Source organism: Labrus mixtus, chromosome 7, assembly GCF_963584025.1.
Source record: "Labrus mixtus chromosome 7, fLabMix1.1, whole genome shotgun sequence".
Lineage (NCBI taxonomy): Eukaryota > Metazoa > Chordata > Actinopteri > Labriformes > Labridae > Labrus > Labrus mixtus.
The window spans coordinates 13,786,669-13,803,580 of record NC_083618.1 but is presented as its reverse complement, the minus strand read 5'-3'; the positions used below and the strand labels follow the sequence as shown (position 1 = coordinate 13,803,580).

Genomic DNA, 16,912 nt, shown 5'->3' with positions numbered 1-16,912 from the left:
TATTTTTTTTCTGCACGTGCGCCTGTTTACCAGCCTCACGAGCCAAATTGTTTTCATCCAGACGACCTTTGTGAACTAAATACACACGAAGATGTTGGAGGGTTAGCGGCTAAGTATTCAAAAAGTATCCAAACGATAAAACGCCCAAGTTTAACATAAATGAGCACACCTTGTTTTAAATGTAGTTTTTTTTTGTGGTTGGCGGTGTGTATTAAACAATATCAGTGACGTGATATACAGTAAAAAATACTAATAGGCCTACAGTTAAAAATAAAAATAAACTTTTTTTAGGAAACCCTATCTCTATTGAGTGCACTTTGCAGACTGCAGGGTTTGTGTGTGTGTTAAAAGCTCCTGAAGCTCTGAATTGTAAAAAGCACACTTCCAATCCTCCCCTCCCGAAAAACCCTTCTCAGCCATCATTACCAAGTGAATGGAGTGAGTTCAGCCCTCAGCCTCCACGAGTCTCTGCCCGTCAGTCTTAACATCTGCAGTGAGCAGGAAGCGGAGGTGAGCTGCAGTTTTCAGTCAGTGTCACACGCCGGCTGGGAGTGAAAGAAAACACATCGCATGTGATGGCTGGCATGTTTTTGGAAAGTGCTGACTACATCCACGCGGAGGATCCTTTGCGCGCTTTTTAAGTTGTTTTTTTTTCTCTCTCGAGTTGACCGCTCGGATTTATTTGATTAGTTTGTTAATTAAGTTTTAGTTTCCTCTGGTTGATTTGCCCAGTAACACTCATGCATGAGTCTGCGAGTAAATTCAACTATTTGAAACTGTAAGAGGAGTTAAAATGGATTGTTTTGTTTTTTCCTTTCTCCTAATATTTATCAAAGATACATTTGCATTGCGTTATGGCATCACCAACAACCTGCAATCATATATGTAAGTAAGCTTTTCTGAACTTCTGTATTTTATGCTGTTTGATTGACCCATACATTCTAAAGAGACTAGATGTTTTACACACATCTTTGAACTTTTGGTTCACCTGCTCTTGCATAACAGAGTATCAAAGATTCAAACAGACAGACACCTGATGCTAGTGCAGTTTTTAATGGTATTTCTCATGCACAAGACATTTTGTTGATTCTGGAAGGTTCAGTTTGCAGTTTTTTTCCATGCAGGGTAACACTATAATGCACATAACTATGTGGATTTTCTGAGTGGCATTAGTCTGTCAGAGGCTGTTTTATTTTAAGCCCCTAAAAGTGAGGAGCCAGACAACTATAACAGCTATTTTAAACCCTGAAATAAAAAATGATGTGTGGGAAGATTCTCTGCTGTTACCTGCCGCTGACAATAAGCTCTTTGAAAGAAATGATGTGTACAGCTGGAGGTGATAGTGATTACTATTGTTTATGAGATGAGCAGCTGGAGGTTGTCTTTAAGATTCCTGCTGATCTCCACATGCTGAGCCTCCCCGTCTGACTGTCTGTATGTCCTTGGAGAACTACCAAAGGAGTAAAAGACTGAAAAATCAGCAGCACATGGTGTGAAGACATCAGTGACAGGGCAGCTTCTGAACCCAGACAGACTTTGTGTAAGAGTGACAAAACATCACAGCTGAAGGATTACCATGTTCTACCTGAGGGAGAGGGACCAGGGAGATTAAATGTCTCTGCTGACAATCACTCTCATACTTACAAGTTAAAACATGTATTTCAACGCTATGTCCACTAACAAAAACAACACATTAATGTTTAATGGGAATTTTCTGGAAACTTTTTGGACTATTTTGTTTAGTCATTTGTTTTTGAGATTATTTTGAAGGGAAGTGGTATTCATTCATCATGTGCTTTTGTTTGCTAGCAAACGTGGCTTGAATCTAAAACATTTTGATCCTGTCTGCTTCTGATTTTTTTTTCTGTTTGTTTTTCTGCTTTTTTTAATTTGGAGCAGAAGATATAAATAGAATCAAAAAATACTTTTCACGTTTATGTCCATCCCACTTCAAAAAGACAGATTTCAAATGAATGTTGATTTAAGGTTGACCTGTCAGGTAGTATCTTTTGCTTTGAAGCTCAGCAATCAGATATGTGTTACTTGAGGAATTCCCCTTAGTTCTTTAAAAACACCATAATCAGGTATCTTGAGCCTCTGTACAGGTATATCCCATAGACTATATAGAACATGGACGTGGTCTCTGTGACGTCACTCATTGATTTCTGAAGGGAAATTTTGAAGCCCAACAATGGCAGTCACTATTTTGAAAATGCTGCCTCAGCCTAACTCTCATGCAGCCTAGAAACCAGCAAAGAGGAGTTGAGTCTCCTTACAAACAGCTATATGCACCAGCTTGCAGTATATCAGTCACCCCTAATTATGCATAACTCTTAGCCTTAATACAATCTAAATGGGTGTTTTAAAAATAAATGGCATTTTTATTGGGTGTGTAATATGTGACTTATATACCCTCACAAGTATAACATCTAGGAAAACAAAAAAATGCCTAAACCAAGCTTTATTCATCTATCTTTGCTGCAACATTTGAACTCATATATTAAAACCCCGATGCAGAACATTTTTGACACCTTAAGTATTTTTACCACTGTTTTCATTCCAGGCCGAACGTGTGTGTGGAGAGGGAGGTGACACTGGTTGCCCAGAGGCAGCCGTGCGTGCAGGCCTTCACACGCATGGTAAAAGTGTGGAAGCAGGGCTGTGTGGGACAGTCATGGTGCATGGGATACGAGAGGAGGTGAGTAATGCACCTATCTGTAGTCCAAACGTCTGACTCTGTTCTTGTGCAAACACTCCCCAGTTCACCTGCAGGGGATGTCGTGCTTAAGCTGTGTCTGGAGCAAAGCATTAATTAATGGTTTTGTGTTTACTTTTTGAGTCATGCAAGCAAAAGAATTTATCAGAGAGGGCATGATTTCCTTTCTTCTTCTTTTTCTCTCTTGTTCTGTAATCACACCTTTGAACCTCTCATACGTTTTTAAGTGTAAGGTGTAACCCTTCATCTACTTAACACTGCTACAACATTCCTTTGTAGTAGTGTGTCGTAATGCTAACATTTTAGCCTGTCTCTCTGAGTTTCTCACTGTTCTCCTCATGCTAGCTTTCTCTGCGTTTTTCTTTTAACCATCTGACAAAAGTCAAAAGGCTGCTTTGAAGGCAGCCAAAGCCACAATTACTCGCTGTAAACAAAACGTGTTTCCACAATGACTGTGGAGAAATGAGAGGGGTCCCAAAGTAGAGGGAGCGTTCTCTGAAGTCTGCCAGTCTCACACTTTAAAAACAGCACCTTTTAAAGTCTGGGAAAATGTTTGATGAATATTATAGTGGATGTTACTTAAAGGAATGGAAGTTGTTTGTTTTTCATTATCTACTGGTATTTAACCACATGAAACAACTGTGTATGCAAAATATTACCCAAAATCCCTTTGCATGTTGCTTGTTTCACCACAGAGTTACTTGTGAGTTTTATTATTTTTATTGACATATTTTAATGATTACATAGAAAACAAACAAAACACATAACCTATACTGAATAGTACACACACCTACATTCTGACACTCTCACACACATTTACACCCAGGGAGTTGGGTACAAATAATTAAGAGAGATTTAACACACCATGTGTCAAGGACACACAATCGTACATGTTGATTAACATTTTGAAACCTGATGTTTGTCATGTTAACAGGACAGCGTACTACACTGCATACAGACAAGTGTACAGGCAGGATTATCAGACAGTGTACAAGTGTTGCCCAGGATGGTCTCAGCTCAATGGAGAAGCCGGTTGCCTCTATCGTAAGTATCCCCAACTCCTCCTACGTTTCTTCTTTCTATCCCTTTAAAGCATAAAAACACATTCATTAGGTCTTTTGATTGTGACATTGTTTGTGGGTAGGTATGTTCATTTAAAGGCGATATGTGTTTTGGTGACTCAGCAGGAGGAAGTTTTCTTCAAACATCAGCCCCCCATGGTAGAAATCTATGAATGAAAGGTTTTCAGTAAGAGGTCAGAAGGGTCAAGAGGTGCTTTGCCCATCCAGACCTTTCAGCAGATGTTATCAGTCAGTGCCATGTCCACAGTTACAAAAGTCCCACAGGGTTTAGATGAGGACGGTGGGAAAAAGAATCTCAAGTGTTGACATTTGCTCTAAGATGAAGCTTGCATTGTATTATCTGCTTTTACACCAAAAGTTCTGATCATAACTCAAGTTTAAAGTAGATCACCTGTCATGTAGGCTGCTTTTACTTGGCTTGTTTTGTACTCTGAAGTGTAAGTTAAAGCTCCACATGTCTACATTCCCATTCCTCGCTGTGGTCCCATGTCTAAATCTTGGCTCACCTCCGTGCAGTCATGCCACTCCTCTCAGTCAGAGGTGTGACATGGCAGTGCAGGTCAGAGGATTACATTATGGATATGAAAGTAGACAAGCCCTTCGAGTGTTTACCCCAACCACTCACATTCAAGGCCCCCAAAACAATACCCATCAGCTCATGTTGGAGGGACCGCCTGCTGATACACACAAAAAGAAGAGAAACAACATATGAGTCCCCGGTTATAACTCCAAATCCTCCAGGTCCATGTGTAGAGAAGTAGTTTTGTTGGTCACAGTGGGGCTGCCAGCAGCTCATCTCCTTGTGGATAAGCTTAGCTTCACACCGCTGAGACCAAGAAGCCTCCTTTGATGGGATTGTACAGCCAGTGATCCAGATCGCATAGCCTGCATACCTCAGAGAGAACCTTGGCAAAGCCTTCCTGTAAACAGTTTGTCCCAAGTCCCATTGACAGTTCCCACTTCCCTGCTCCCAGAACTAAACCTGGAGCAAACCTAGTGCAGGCCCAGTGTGCCCGCTGATGGGAAGTGGCTGAGATGGGGGAGCAGCAGAAGATCTCCTGGATGTGCCTGTCATCGGTGTCTTATTATGGCATCCCCGCTCTCTTCAAAGAGCCCTTTGTTTCCCGGGTAAAGGTTGCAGTATTAAATTATACAAGGAAGCATTACACTGTCATTTTTAAAGCAAACCAGACTCATTGCAGAGCACTCATAAAGAAATATCTGAGAAAGACATTCCTCAGAGCTGCCCAGTATCTCCCCTCACTTGAGGAGACGGGGGTTTTGTTTCTCGTTTTCGCGTGACAATGGCTGCTCTCTTCGACGCGAGGCAGAGCTTTTATCTCTGTAACCGAAGATGTGGCAGCGCTTTGAGATGGGACAAACTAATCACCCTATTCTCTGAGCCATTGAACCAGGATAAAAGGAAGCTCGCACCACAATCCACCCTCTCTCACCCCTGCGCACTTTGCTGTGCACTATCTGTACTGTACCTCAGTCAGCACAATGCAATCTGTGGGGCAGTTTTCAACAGCAACTCTGACATCCCAAAAGGAACAAAAATCTGCTTTGCGAAATGTACAGCTTTAGCAAATCCTCTGAAAACTTCCAAAAGCCGGGAAGATTGTGAAGATGGGAATGCTTTGTGTTGAGATAGTGATTTAGTGTCTGGCACTTCTGAGGTTTCTTTCTCACCCTCTTGTGTTTCCCCTCTTTCGCTGTGTGTGTTCCCTAATAAAATGTCAGTGTTGGGTAATTAGGCTAATGATTTGTGGTCATTGTGAGGCAGTGGGGCGGGGATTGAGGCTCTAATCCTGTTGTAGACACAGCAAACACAGTGGCCGGGAAGAGGCAACAAGTTAAGTAGTCTGTCTGTCTTTAAGTTCACCTGTGTTTCTTTTCCTCTTCATGTATGTATCCATTGTACAGATGTTTACATGTTCTCACAGTCTTGCATTGAACTGCTTCTGTTGTTGTTCCCTCCTGCGTTCTTTTCCTAGCGTAATTATTCACATATTTGGTGAAAGAATATACCACAGCACAGTAAACATCTGGTTATTTTCACATTTTTTTGCCACCATGTTGACCACCGCCCTGCTATTTTCCACATCTTTCTGTTTGAGGTTCCTCTCACCTAATTAAGGAGGTTTATGAGTTTTCCATATACACATTTGGATCGATTCAGTGTTCTAGAGGAGTTTGCAAATATTTGCGATTTTTAAGTTTTTGTGTTCTGATGATTTCCAGCACTAGTGTACAAAGAAGAAGCCACAAAGTGGAGAGCAAGACTGAAGTCCTTGCAGCTTTTTCACCATGAAGGTGTGCTTTGTTGCGGAAATTTAAACTTGCGGTGGAAACTGCCAGTCAATTTCATTGTAAGTTACTCTTCAAATTACGTAAATGAACAATCAATTAACAATTGAGCCTATTAAAGGGTGCAGGATATTTTCTTACAAGTCTATTTAAAGTGTGAAAAATGCCCATCCAATTTTCCAGTTCCAGGGTTACATCTTGAAATGTCAAATTTAGTTTCGACCATCAGTGAAAAACCCAAAGAAATTTGGTTTAGAATTGAAAGAATTTAGAATCGTTACTTTTGAGAAAACTAAACTATTCAATAAGTAGAAAAGAATTTGGTTTGTTTTTCAATCCATGTTCTTTTTAAGTTTGTATTTAAAAGTTTTGCTTTCCTTCTAATGACTTTTGTCGACAATAAGTAAGCCTAGTAGTGAGGTGTGGAGGCTGAATGCATTTTTTAAAACTCCTCGAGTGCATCCAGGGTAACTTTTGTGTGTTTTGTAAAAACTCCAATTGGCTCCATGACTCTGGTTCTTGTTCCTCTGAAGGTGAAGAGCTCTTGACTTTATGGTGGCGACATCCTCCACTTGAATGTTTGAAGCACTCAATCAAAGAGCCAAACCTTTTTTTACCTCAGTATCTAACTAGAGGACTGGAGAGGATGGACGCCGCAGTTAGTCGGGAAGAGGAAGCGAGCAGTTACGTTGATTGACAGCAACAATAAGCGCTGTGACAGGGGCTGAGGAGCGGGGACAATGGCTCCTCCAGTTTGTCATCCTCGTTAGCTGCTGAATAGAAACCGGCCCCCTTTTGTGGTGGGAGCAGACTGGAGAAGGTAGCTACGTTTGACATAGGCCAAGACGCCAGGAAAAAAGAGGAAATGGTCGTCTGTCTAGCCATGGGTGGTCTGTGTGTGTGTTTGTGTGTGTTTGTGTGTGTTTGTGTGTGTGTGTGTGTGTATGTGTGTGTGTGTGTCATGAAAACGGCGGCAACCATGACTGTGGTCATGGGACATAATCGTGTGTAGCTGAACACAAATAGACATGGAGCCAGACGCATACATACAAACAGACAGAAATCATCAGACTGAGACAAAACACGGTGCATTATACGCTAAATCAGTGGCTTAATTTCGATTGTTTGGCTCATCAAAAAAACTGCCCCTGCTTACACTGACAGATTCCTTTTGATCTAGTGAGTAACAGCTCTAAGGTTAGCAGAAACGTCAAAACAAAATCAAGCTACCACAGTTTTTAAGTTTTTAGGACTACAGTCTAATTTGTGAGCAAACACTTACTTTACTCACAAAAATTTGAGGTTTGTTTGGCTTACTGGAAGAACTTTTCCAGGCTGATTGTGGAATGATTCCTAAACCAGTTTCAATCTGGTGAGCAAATGTGTCTTTCAAAATCCCAAGACAAAAGTGGACACAGACCTCAAATCATTAAACGAGGCTGCTGTCCAGTTTCAGATGTGGGCGTGTTGCAGGATGTTGACTGTGGCTGTGAGGAAAGTGATCCGGCCAACCAACGTCAGTCAAAGAAAAAACTTGGGCATTGTTTTTTCAAACAAGTTCTCAAAAGCTCGCTAAACTATTTTGAAAGAAAGCCATGCCAGTCTCTTCCTGTTCCTTTAATGGCAACCATACTGGATGTATGCAACACTTTCAAGCTGGTAAAAAGATTAAAAAGGTCACCAGAATCACATCTAAGTCTGAGATTGTGTAGTGTAGGTGTGAGGTGTTTACAGTTTGTTCACAGTATTGATGTGGACATGATCATGACATGCACAGCAAAAAATATTTTTCAGTACCTCGGTAGCGTAGTGGTTAGTGCGTGCGCCCCATGTACAGAGGCTATAGTCCTCCAAGCGGGCGGCCCAGGTTTGATTCTGACCTTCCTTTCCCGCATGTCATTCCCCACTCTCTCTCTCTCCCTGATTTCAGACTCTATCCACCTTTATTACTCTACAATAAAGGCACTAAATAAAAATAAATGAATGTTTTTCAGTCTTTGACATTCTTTAGTTGCAAGCAACAGTGTTTGGTTTGTCAATGAATGGCAATGCTAAGCTTTAAAGATGTGATCAACTGGCCAGTGGCCATACAATCTTGCACTGAGTATAGTGCCATAGTTTGGCTGCTTATTTGTTTGGTTTGGTGTGCATGCTGTGATCACGTCCACATCAACATTAGATTGAGGAAAACAGTTTGAAATTACAATGTATTGTGCAAAATACTGATCAGGTGCATGGGTCTGGCAAAAGGTCTGTATAATATCCACATATATAGAGAATTGTTCTTCAGGAGAAATCAGTCTTGTAGAGGTGAACAGTTTAATGTAGCTTGCAGCTAGTGCCCCAGATTCCCCACCTGCAGGTCTTGCATTCCAAGACAATTTTGCAAAGCATTATTGTGCCTACTTTGTCAAACCGACCCAGTGTCTAGTTAAACTGTATTTTAAGCCTTTCAAAGACACTTGTCAGAGATCATCTCACATAGCTTGACCTGCCGTTCTTTGAAATGACACATTCCTTTACATAGCAAAAACATGATTTGTAACCCTAAAATACAGTGCTCGGCAGCGCGCGTAGCAATTATGGCACCAAACGGAGCCTGGAGCGCAGGCCTTTGTGTCTGTGAATTGCCCTAAATGTGGACTCCCTCTGGGTCGCGCTGTGGGGGTAAAACAGATCGTCCAAGCCTAAACAAACACAGGGCCTCCTCTGTGTGGATGCGGTCATCCCCTTCAGAAGCTGTAAGGGTGACACCTGCCTCGGTTTGTCGGCGGGAGTAGCTGACCCCTGCTCTTCCCGTCTCCTCTTTTTGTGGAAGCGGCTAATCCTCTCAGTGAAGGTGTCTTTGTAATGGAGGGGAGGCTTTCACAGAGACAGATGAGAGTGAGTTTTATGCAACACTGCATGCCACATTAAAGAATTATTTCAGGGAAGATTAAGCAGCGTGCAGATTGGGGGGCGGCCCAAATATGCCCTGGTCAGCTGCCAACAATCCTGTGTGTCTCACTTCTCAGGAGGGAGAATTCTTACTCCCTTTGTTGTCGCTTGGCCTGAAGTGACTCTGAGAGACACCTGACCATTTACTTTGTTGCTGGTAATTTAGTTAATGCGAAACATTTTCACCACAATTTTGGAATGTCTCATTTCACTAATCCATCATAGTTTGTATTTATATAATCATCCTGAAGAATTTGGATTAATTTGAAACTTTGCATTGAATCTAGAATTATTTTTTCCCTTCCCTTTTGTCTTCTATTAATATTACCTCATATTAGATAACCACAGACGCTTGGATAGCTATGAATATGCACAGTGAACTTCGTCTGTGTACTGTAGCTTTTGCAGCCTCACAATCTCGAGGAACTGGAACTGCTCATGTGCAGATTAGAGGCGCTGAGACAGTCTTCCTGTTGGAGTATGATTTCAGTGGCTCCACAAATTGGGCAAGATTAAGGACTGGGCACAAAAACATGAATGTATTTTCTGTGTGGTTTTGTGTGCACAGTGTAGTGTGAGTTTGGTTTATTTGTGATAAACCAAACTCTCATGATGGTCCAAATGTTGAGCAGGTGTCTGTGGAAGAAGCCAGACGACAGGCGGATGTTTAGGCTGAGCCCTGTGAAATCTAATGGACAAAAATTGTTCTAGCTCATCTGTGATTATTGGAGATTACTCCTTCATGTTTTTCTCCTTTAGTCTGGAAATGTGATGTCACTATAATGACACAGTTGATGTTGGACTGTAGATATCCTGCCAGTTTATATTTTCAATGCCCTCATCCGATGAGTCGTACCTTTAACTGTACGTCAGCTTTAAGATTGTTGGTTGGTTGGTTGGATGTTTTGGTAGAAATAACTTTTGAAACTATCAAACAAAAGTCATTTAGTCCACAAAATGTCCATACAAAAGTAAATCAGTAAAATTTAACTTTTCTGAAAAAAAGGACTTAAATTATTGTCAACTGTATTATTCAATTGTTGTTCAGTTCCATTGAAACCTCAATTGTCCTACTGAAGGTAGCAATGCAGCATGAAATCATCATTTACAAAGAGCAAAAAGACAAATGACATTTCAAACCTTTAAAGTGTGATACCCTACCCTACCCATACTACTTTCAATTTGGAATAGATGTGTGTTTTATGAGGATAAAAATTGATTGGAAATAATACATGAATTAAGATTTGTAGTTACGTGCTTCTTTTAAAGCCGTCCCTGGTTACATTGATAGCATCACTGTGATCGCACATACAAGTAAATGGCACCAGAACCAGTAGCGCCCAGATCAATGATTGGTCATGCCGCCTCTGCTTGGATAAGAAGTGGCAGAAAAATGCAGATCTGGCAAAAGTTTCACATTTCAACTGGCTCGTAGAGAGATTCTGCCAAATCTAAATTCCTCTTGTGATTAGCGAGACTGTGTTTTTTCATTTTTTTTTTTTCACTCCCAGTCACCACATGTTGCCAGTCGGGAAGAGCAATGATAGACATCAATCCTCTGGTGCTGTCATCACTAAGCACTGTACTCTGCTCGGGATAGTGCAAACAACAGGCCTGGCTTAAACAGCTGTGTCTGACTCTACGGGAACGTTGGGCTCCACGCACATCAGATAAGCACACACGCAGGGAGACTCCAGCACACATGTACTCTACTCTCTCACACACACACACACACACACACACACACACACACACACACACGCACACAAAGGACAGTCATGATTAATGTGAATGTGAGGAATGTGATGGTGGATTCACATGTTCTGAGCTACCTAGTGGCTCGCGCTGTTTATGCGTCCCGGATTCTTTGAATTTCACGAGTTTGACTTAAAAGGGATTTATGGACACAGGGCCGCTGGCTCAAAGAGATGGATGAGCCACACACACACACACCCTGTGGCTCTGTGATTTTATTCCAGCGTTCACCTGTGCAAATCTGAACGATCACTTGCTTGTGACACCGATCAGTTCAGTTAATCAATCAAAGCTATTCCGAGGTTCCAAATTGTGCAGGAAAGAGGCCCCATTTCTCTGCATTCAGGCTGTTGCTACCACTCATTTTAAACTCTGATTCTGTTAAAATGGAGTTTAGAAATCTCTTCTACCTGGCCAAAAACCTGCCTGTTCAGTCAGAGAGAATCAACGCTCCTCTATAGCGAGGAGGTAACGGCCTAATGATGAGGCTTTGATAAAGGGAAGTTAATGTTTGAGACAGATGTTTACATGTCATGACAACAGCCAGACACTTGCTAATCTCTTCTGTCTTTCTTTATTTCCTGTGACCCTGTCTGTCCACACGTGCAGCCGTGTGCAGCTACGGCGTGTGCTTCAACGGGGGCCAGTGTCGGGAGGGATCGACGCAGCTCTGTGACTGTCCTGCAGGGTTCAACGGACCCAGCTGCCAGTATGGTGAGTAAAAATCTTCCAGACTGTAGAAAATTAGTTTGAAAAGTAGATATAGTAAAAGAAGAAATCATAAAAAATCTCCACAGGATTGATTGAAACTGATAGCAGCTTCCCGTTTTATTAAATATACTCTCTTGGCTCTTTGCTAGACATTACAATTTGGATCCGCTTCCCCGCTGAGCCCTGTTGCAATGAGTATATAAAATCTCCTCACATCAGCAGTTGGCTTCTTCACCAGCAGCCCAAGTATTTTATCAGCGACCCCATTGTTGAATTTGAGCCGTTGAAGTAAAACAGCGGAGGACTCTGTTGTTTTTCTGATAACACCACACGACAGGAAATTCCTCTTAGTGTCAACCTTACCAGAATCGTCCTACTCGCCCTGAAATTAGGCCGTCCAAGACACCGCAGACTGTCTTACATAAGAAAAGTTTCAACCGAGGCGAGAAGTCATGGTCCCCTTTTGTCCTGATAAGCTGACTCGGCAGTCTGGTCAGCATCCAGAGTCTCTGATCTCAACAGCTTCTTCATCCACATGCGATCCAATCAGCAGTTCTCCAGTGCAGCAGATGTAGCTGTATGACAGTCCTCACTAGCTTATGAGGCTTATAATCAAGGCCTGTGAGATGCAGCACAGGCAGCCCCTTTATATGATCAGAGCTGTGTGTGCTATCTAAGCTGAGCTGCCTTACTTCTGATTACTTCATGCTTGAACGAAAGACTTAATTATAGGGAGAGAACACACACAACCATGAACACACATACATATGGAGGTATTTTTAACCACTAGTTGCCTTTTTATAAGCTGGTCCCAATGGATCTGGTGGAGGTCTGTAAGAAGATTGATGCCTTATGCTGAATATGTAACTTACATGTAAACTTGTTGAAAAACTGAATGTAATGCTTTAATGCTCTGAAGTCTTCAGATTTGATTCCCAAATCAGATAATAATGAACGACTGCCTGAGCTGTTTTTTCAAATTTCTCATTACAATCTCATCAAATTTGGCATCTTGCTTTTTTCTATTGCCTGTTGCTTCAAAATGTGGTCTATCTACAATCCCTCTATCATCAGTTCTGTATGCGCAGGGCTCGAAAGTAAAGACAGCAGTAATAAATTAACAGTGTTTATCGAGACCTTCAAAGTTAATTTTGTTGAGGAACTTTTCCTATTTTGTGAGTTTGATAGAATCTTTGACTCAGCAAGCTTCTAGTAGCAGTATGGAATCTGCTGAGCCGCTCTGAAACACTTCCCTCACTTTAGATTTGACATTGTTGTTTTGTGTCACTTTGCAAGAAATGAAAGACACATTGAAATCTCCTGAGCGTCTCGGATTCCAGGATAAGACACATCTGTATAAATGGATTTTAATCATATTTTAACCAACAAATGTAGATTGGATATGATTTGCAAAACTCATGTTTTATGTGGTATTTATTGGTCGATACTTTTAGAAATCAATGTGAGTACTGTCTGGAAAGTCCAAAATCAGGTTAGGGTTGGTAGCCTGAACAATCGCCTTGACTCACTTTGACAGGACAGAACAGCGGCAATAGACTGGCATATTTCCCTGACACCTAAGGATATATCATCCTGCACTGGGCTGAAACAAGGGCCAGGGGCAAAGTGGGGGTACAATACCCCTCGTCCTTCATACTTAACATTAGTCGTTAAGAAGTGACACTGAGGTTTAACCAAAACCATGAAATCCTCATGTATTCAGTTATTTCTTTTCAGCACAATAACTATGTATCAGTATTCTGAGGTTTCTATTATCTAGGATAGATACACTCATGTTCTACAGTTGATGCATTAGACTCTTCTTTCATGGTAATTATGAGTCTGTCAAACGACCTCAACTATCAGCAGCTGATGAAAGATGGTGTCAGTAAAGAAGACAGACTTCTTTGATTTATGTCTCTGTAGTGACACAAGAGTGACAGGGCAGAAGAGGAGATGTCAAAGCTGAAGGTATAGATGTTGGGTTAATAAGATAACTGTCTAAATATTTTCAAGCCGTGTTTAACAAAAAAAGAAAAGAGTTGGGACAATATGTCAGTGATATACTGATTTTTTTTAATCTCAAAAACCATTCTGAAGAATTAAGAGCTCTAAATTGTGAAACAAATATATTGAAAAAAAAACACTTTTATTAGTTCTTAATAACACAATTGAATAATACAATTAAACACTTGTTTATTTTTCACAAGGCATTATAAAATACAGAGCTATTTAAACAGTTGTGATCACCCTGTTGCCACAATAAAATGCCTTCTTTTTATTTCTTTAAATCAAATAAATCCATGCACTGTTCTGCCTTGTGAATGATAGCTGTTATCAATGGGCACCTTGGGGCGCTTGTTGGTGGAGAGTTATGCAGCAAACGCCCACTCCCTGATCCTCCCACCATTGGAGGCTATCAGCCCGTAAACTCCCTGGCAGTTATATTACCCTGTGATTGGCATAGAATGGGCTGCAGGATGAGGGGTGTTGGGCTGTCGGTGACTCCGCATGAGTGGGGGTTAACATTTCAGATGATGGGAGTCCTACAAAGGCAGGAATACTCTCACAGCTGTCCCTCTTTTCCGAGGCCCTACATGCGCTAAATACAGGTCAGTTCAGAGTCAAGAGGGCAGAGGGAAAAGCTCAGTTGAGAAACAGCAGTCACAACACTCAATGAATGACTGTTTAACTGTGTGACGGCTTTGATATATAGTTGTAGCCATTACAAAAACACTCTTACGGTGGTCAGGCACCAAACAGTCGGTTGTAACTCTTTCAAATTCTTGAGTCCGGATAAATAAGCATGCTGTGTACACAAAAGAACATGTCGGCTCAGACAAGCCACTAAGATCGACCAGGGTGTTAAACTAATATGTGGTTATAAGGTAGTTTTGTGTCTTTAAGCCATAAAAAACATGGACTGAGACCAGTCTTTATCATTTAATCTTTTACTCATTGATATCAACTGAAAAGACAATTCACATTGGAATGCACAGAAAGAAATTTGACCATATTTCAAATTAAAGCCATAACCCATTAGCTTTCATCAGACAACAGCTAATGTTAGCTTCCGGTAACTTCTTGGCTAATAGTACAGATCTAGCATAATGGTAAAGTTAACTACTGATTGTGCTATTTTAGATAATAGGAAAGGTGTAGTAGCTAACTATTACACTGCTGCTGCGGTCTACTAGCTTGATCGCTAACATAACACTATCTGATATAGGCCTACCAGTAGCTAATAAGTTCTCAAATATTTACTTGAACAAAGTAAAGTCTTGTTATGCCTTTCCTACGGTGTCCTTTTACAATCTCAAAAGCAGTGTTAGCATTTAGCCATTTTCTCGTAAAAGGAACTGGCTGAATGCTTTGATTGTGTTGTACGATAGAAAAGGAAAGATGTAGTCTGCTAATTTGAATGTTTGCTAGGAATTAGCTGAATGGTAAAATTAGCTGTTGTCTGATTTAAGAGCTAATGGGTTACCAGATATGTTACTCAGAGTTTGTCTATGCCTTTCCCATCAAGATAGTAAGTAGCTGTAAGCTAACATCATCCGAGTTGCTGAATTACATCATCTGGCGAAAGCCAATAGGATATGTTGTTTTACCTACAAACATGGTCCTATGTCTCTACAACTTTAAAAATGATTACGCATTTCACTATGCATTGTATTTTAATAAACTGGTATGAAGTAGGGAAAGTTGTGTTGTGATTTTGTATGACTGTTACCTTGGTCAAGTCTCTCTAAAAGAGATTGTTTTTTATCTCAATGGGAATTCCTGTTAAAATCAAGGTAATATAAAATAATGTTTTTTCTTTTTTTGTTGCATTAATTACAAGTTTATAACCTGTAATATATCAGTATGACACTATAGCAGCATCTGAGCTCTCCACTCTTTGAGTGTGACGTCGGAATGCTAAATGGCTCCCATGTGCATCCACATGCATCACACAGCTGTCAATCATAGCCCACTCTCTCGTCATGTTTACATGAAAGCCAAAGCCACAGTTAAGGATGTGGCTAAGGGACATGTGTGGAGATTCACTCATTGTTTAATGTTGGTTGGTTCTCGGCAGTGCAGTCATTCCTTTGCCATTGCGTGTGGTGATATCCCCTCCAAGCGTGTTTGATGTGGTTCCGCCATGTTTGTGTTCAGCAATTTCTGTGTGTTTATGTTGTTTAAAGGGGGCAATTAGTTAATCGCGCTCAAAACTAGTACGTCATCTGTTTTGATTTTTAGTCACATTCTGTTTCGGTAATGTGTAAGACAATAATTACAGTTTTTTTGTATTACTGCCTTATGTCTGTGGTTGAGTTTTTTTATTCCTTTTTAGAGACAATAAATCCAAATGATTTCGAAAGAGTCATGAGATGATAGATAATTTTGTGGTGTTATGATTTACATGACTGATGTGGACTTCTCACGATAAGTCATTGTACTTGAGGAGAACTTTCAGCAATGCAGGTTTCTTTTTGTAACATTTGATTGCATACATTTTTTGACATCATATTGGCCTATTTCAAGGCCTTGAAATCTCATTTTCAATCACGGCTTCATTTCCAAGTTGAAGGAGTCACATCAAACAGATGTCAACAATGTTTGAATGGATTGCTATGACCTTTTAAGAATAGAAATAGAATAAAATCTCAAAGTAGAAAATGTAACACACACACACACACACACACACACATACACACACACACACACACACACCAAATGTATGCTTAAGGGCTAAATAGCTAGCATATAGGGACAGTAATATTGCACTTGTGTGATGACAGTAGTATTGCAATGCTACTGTAAATGAAACCTGATCAAACCTGGCCTTCACATTCCTAATGGAGCAGATAACCGGACTTTAGAGGGTGACACTCTTACAAATCAACAGAGTGAAATATATTTCTGACCTATAATTGTGCAGGGAAAACAGCACTTGTGTCTCTGTATTTATAAGAAATGATTTAACAGTGATGAAAGTAGTGAAGTTATTAAAGAAAAGGGAGCGTTTTCAGTATCCAAGAACATGTGTGTACATAGTTGTAACTCTGTTTCTGCTCTGAAGCTCTTTAAATCTCTCTGTCTTGTCTTTATCTAGAGGGATTTAGTCACTTGTTGCCTGATGCACTCGGTATTCAGCCTGTCATCAGCAGACAAGTGTGGGATCAACAGCTTTCAAAGCTTTTAGACCTCTGGCAAAGCAGATGTCTTCATACCAGCTGACATCTGGGCTCAGCTGCAGACTAGCAGACAGACAGACAGACAGAGAGGCAGGCAGACACTTTTTGTAACACGAAACTGAAGCGGCTAGTTCAGGAATCTTGAGTTGCCCATGAAAGCTGCTTCTTATATCATTTTCTGTTGGTTGTTGTGGGTAAAACAAAAGTTATCCAGAATA

General features: G+C 40.8%; 1 protein-coding gene across 1 annotated transcript in view; it reads left to right on the top strand.

Annotated features, from left to right (window-relative positions):
- The first annotated feature begins 514 nt into the window (after positions 1-514).
- megf6b (multiple EGF-like-domains 6b) overlaps positions 515-16,912 on the top strand; it is a 65,206-nt gene continuing 48,808 nt past the window's right edge. The window contains exons 1-4 of the mRNA XM_061043133.1: positions 515-885; positions 2,564-2,698; positions 3,651-3,760; positions 11,410-11,514. Coding sequence (XP_060899116.1) covers positions 794-885; positions 2,564-2,698; positions 3,651-3,760; positions 11,410-11,514 — 442 coding nt within the window. The 5' untranslated portion in view covers positions 515-793. The remainder of the gene's footprint in view (positions 886-2,563; positions 2,699-3,650; positions 3,761-11,409; positions 11,515-16,912) is intronic.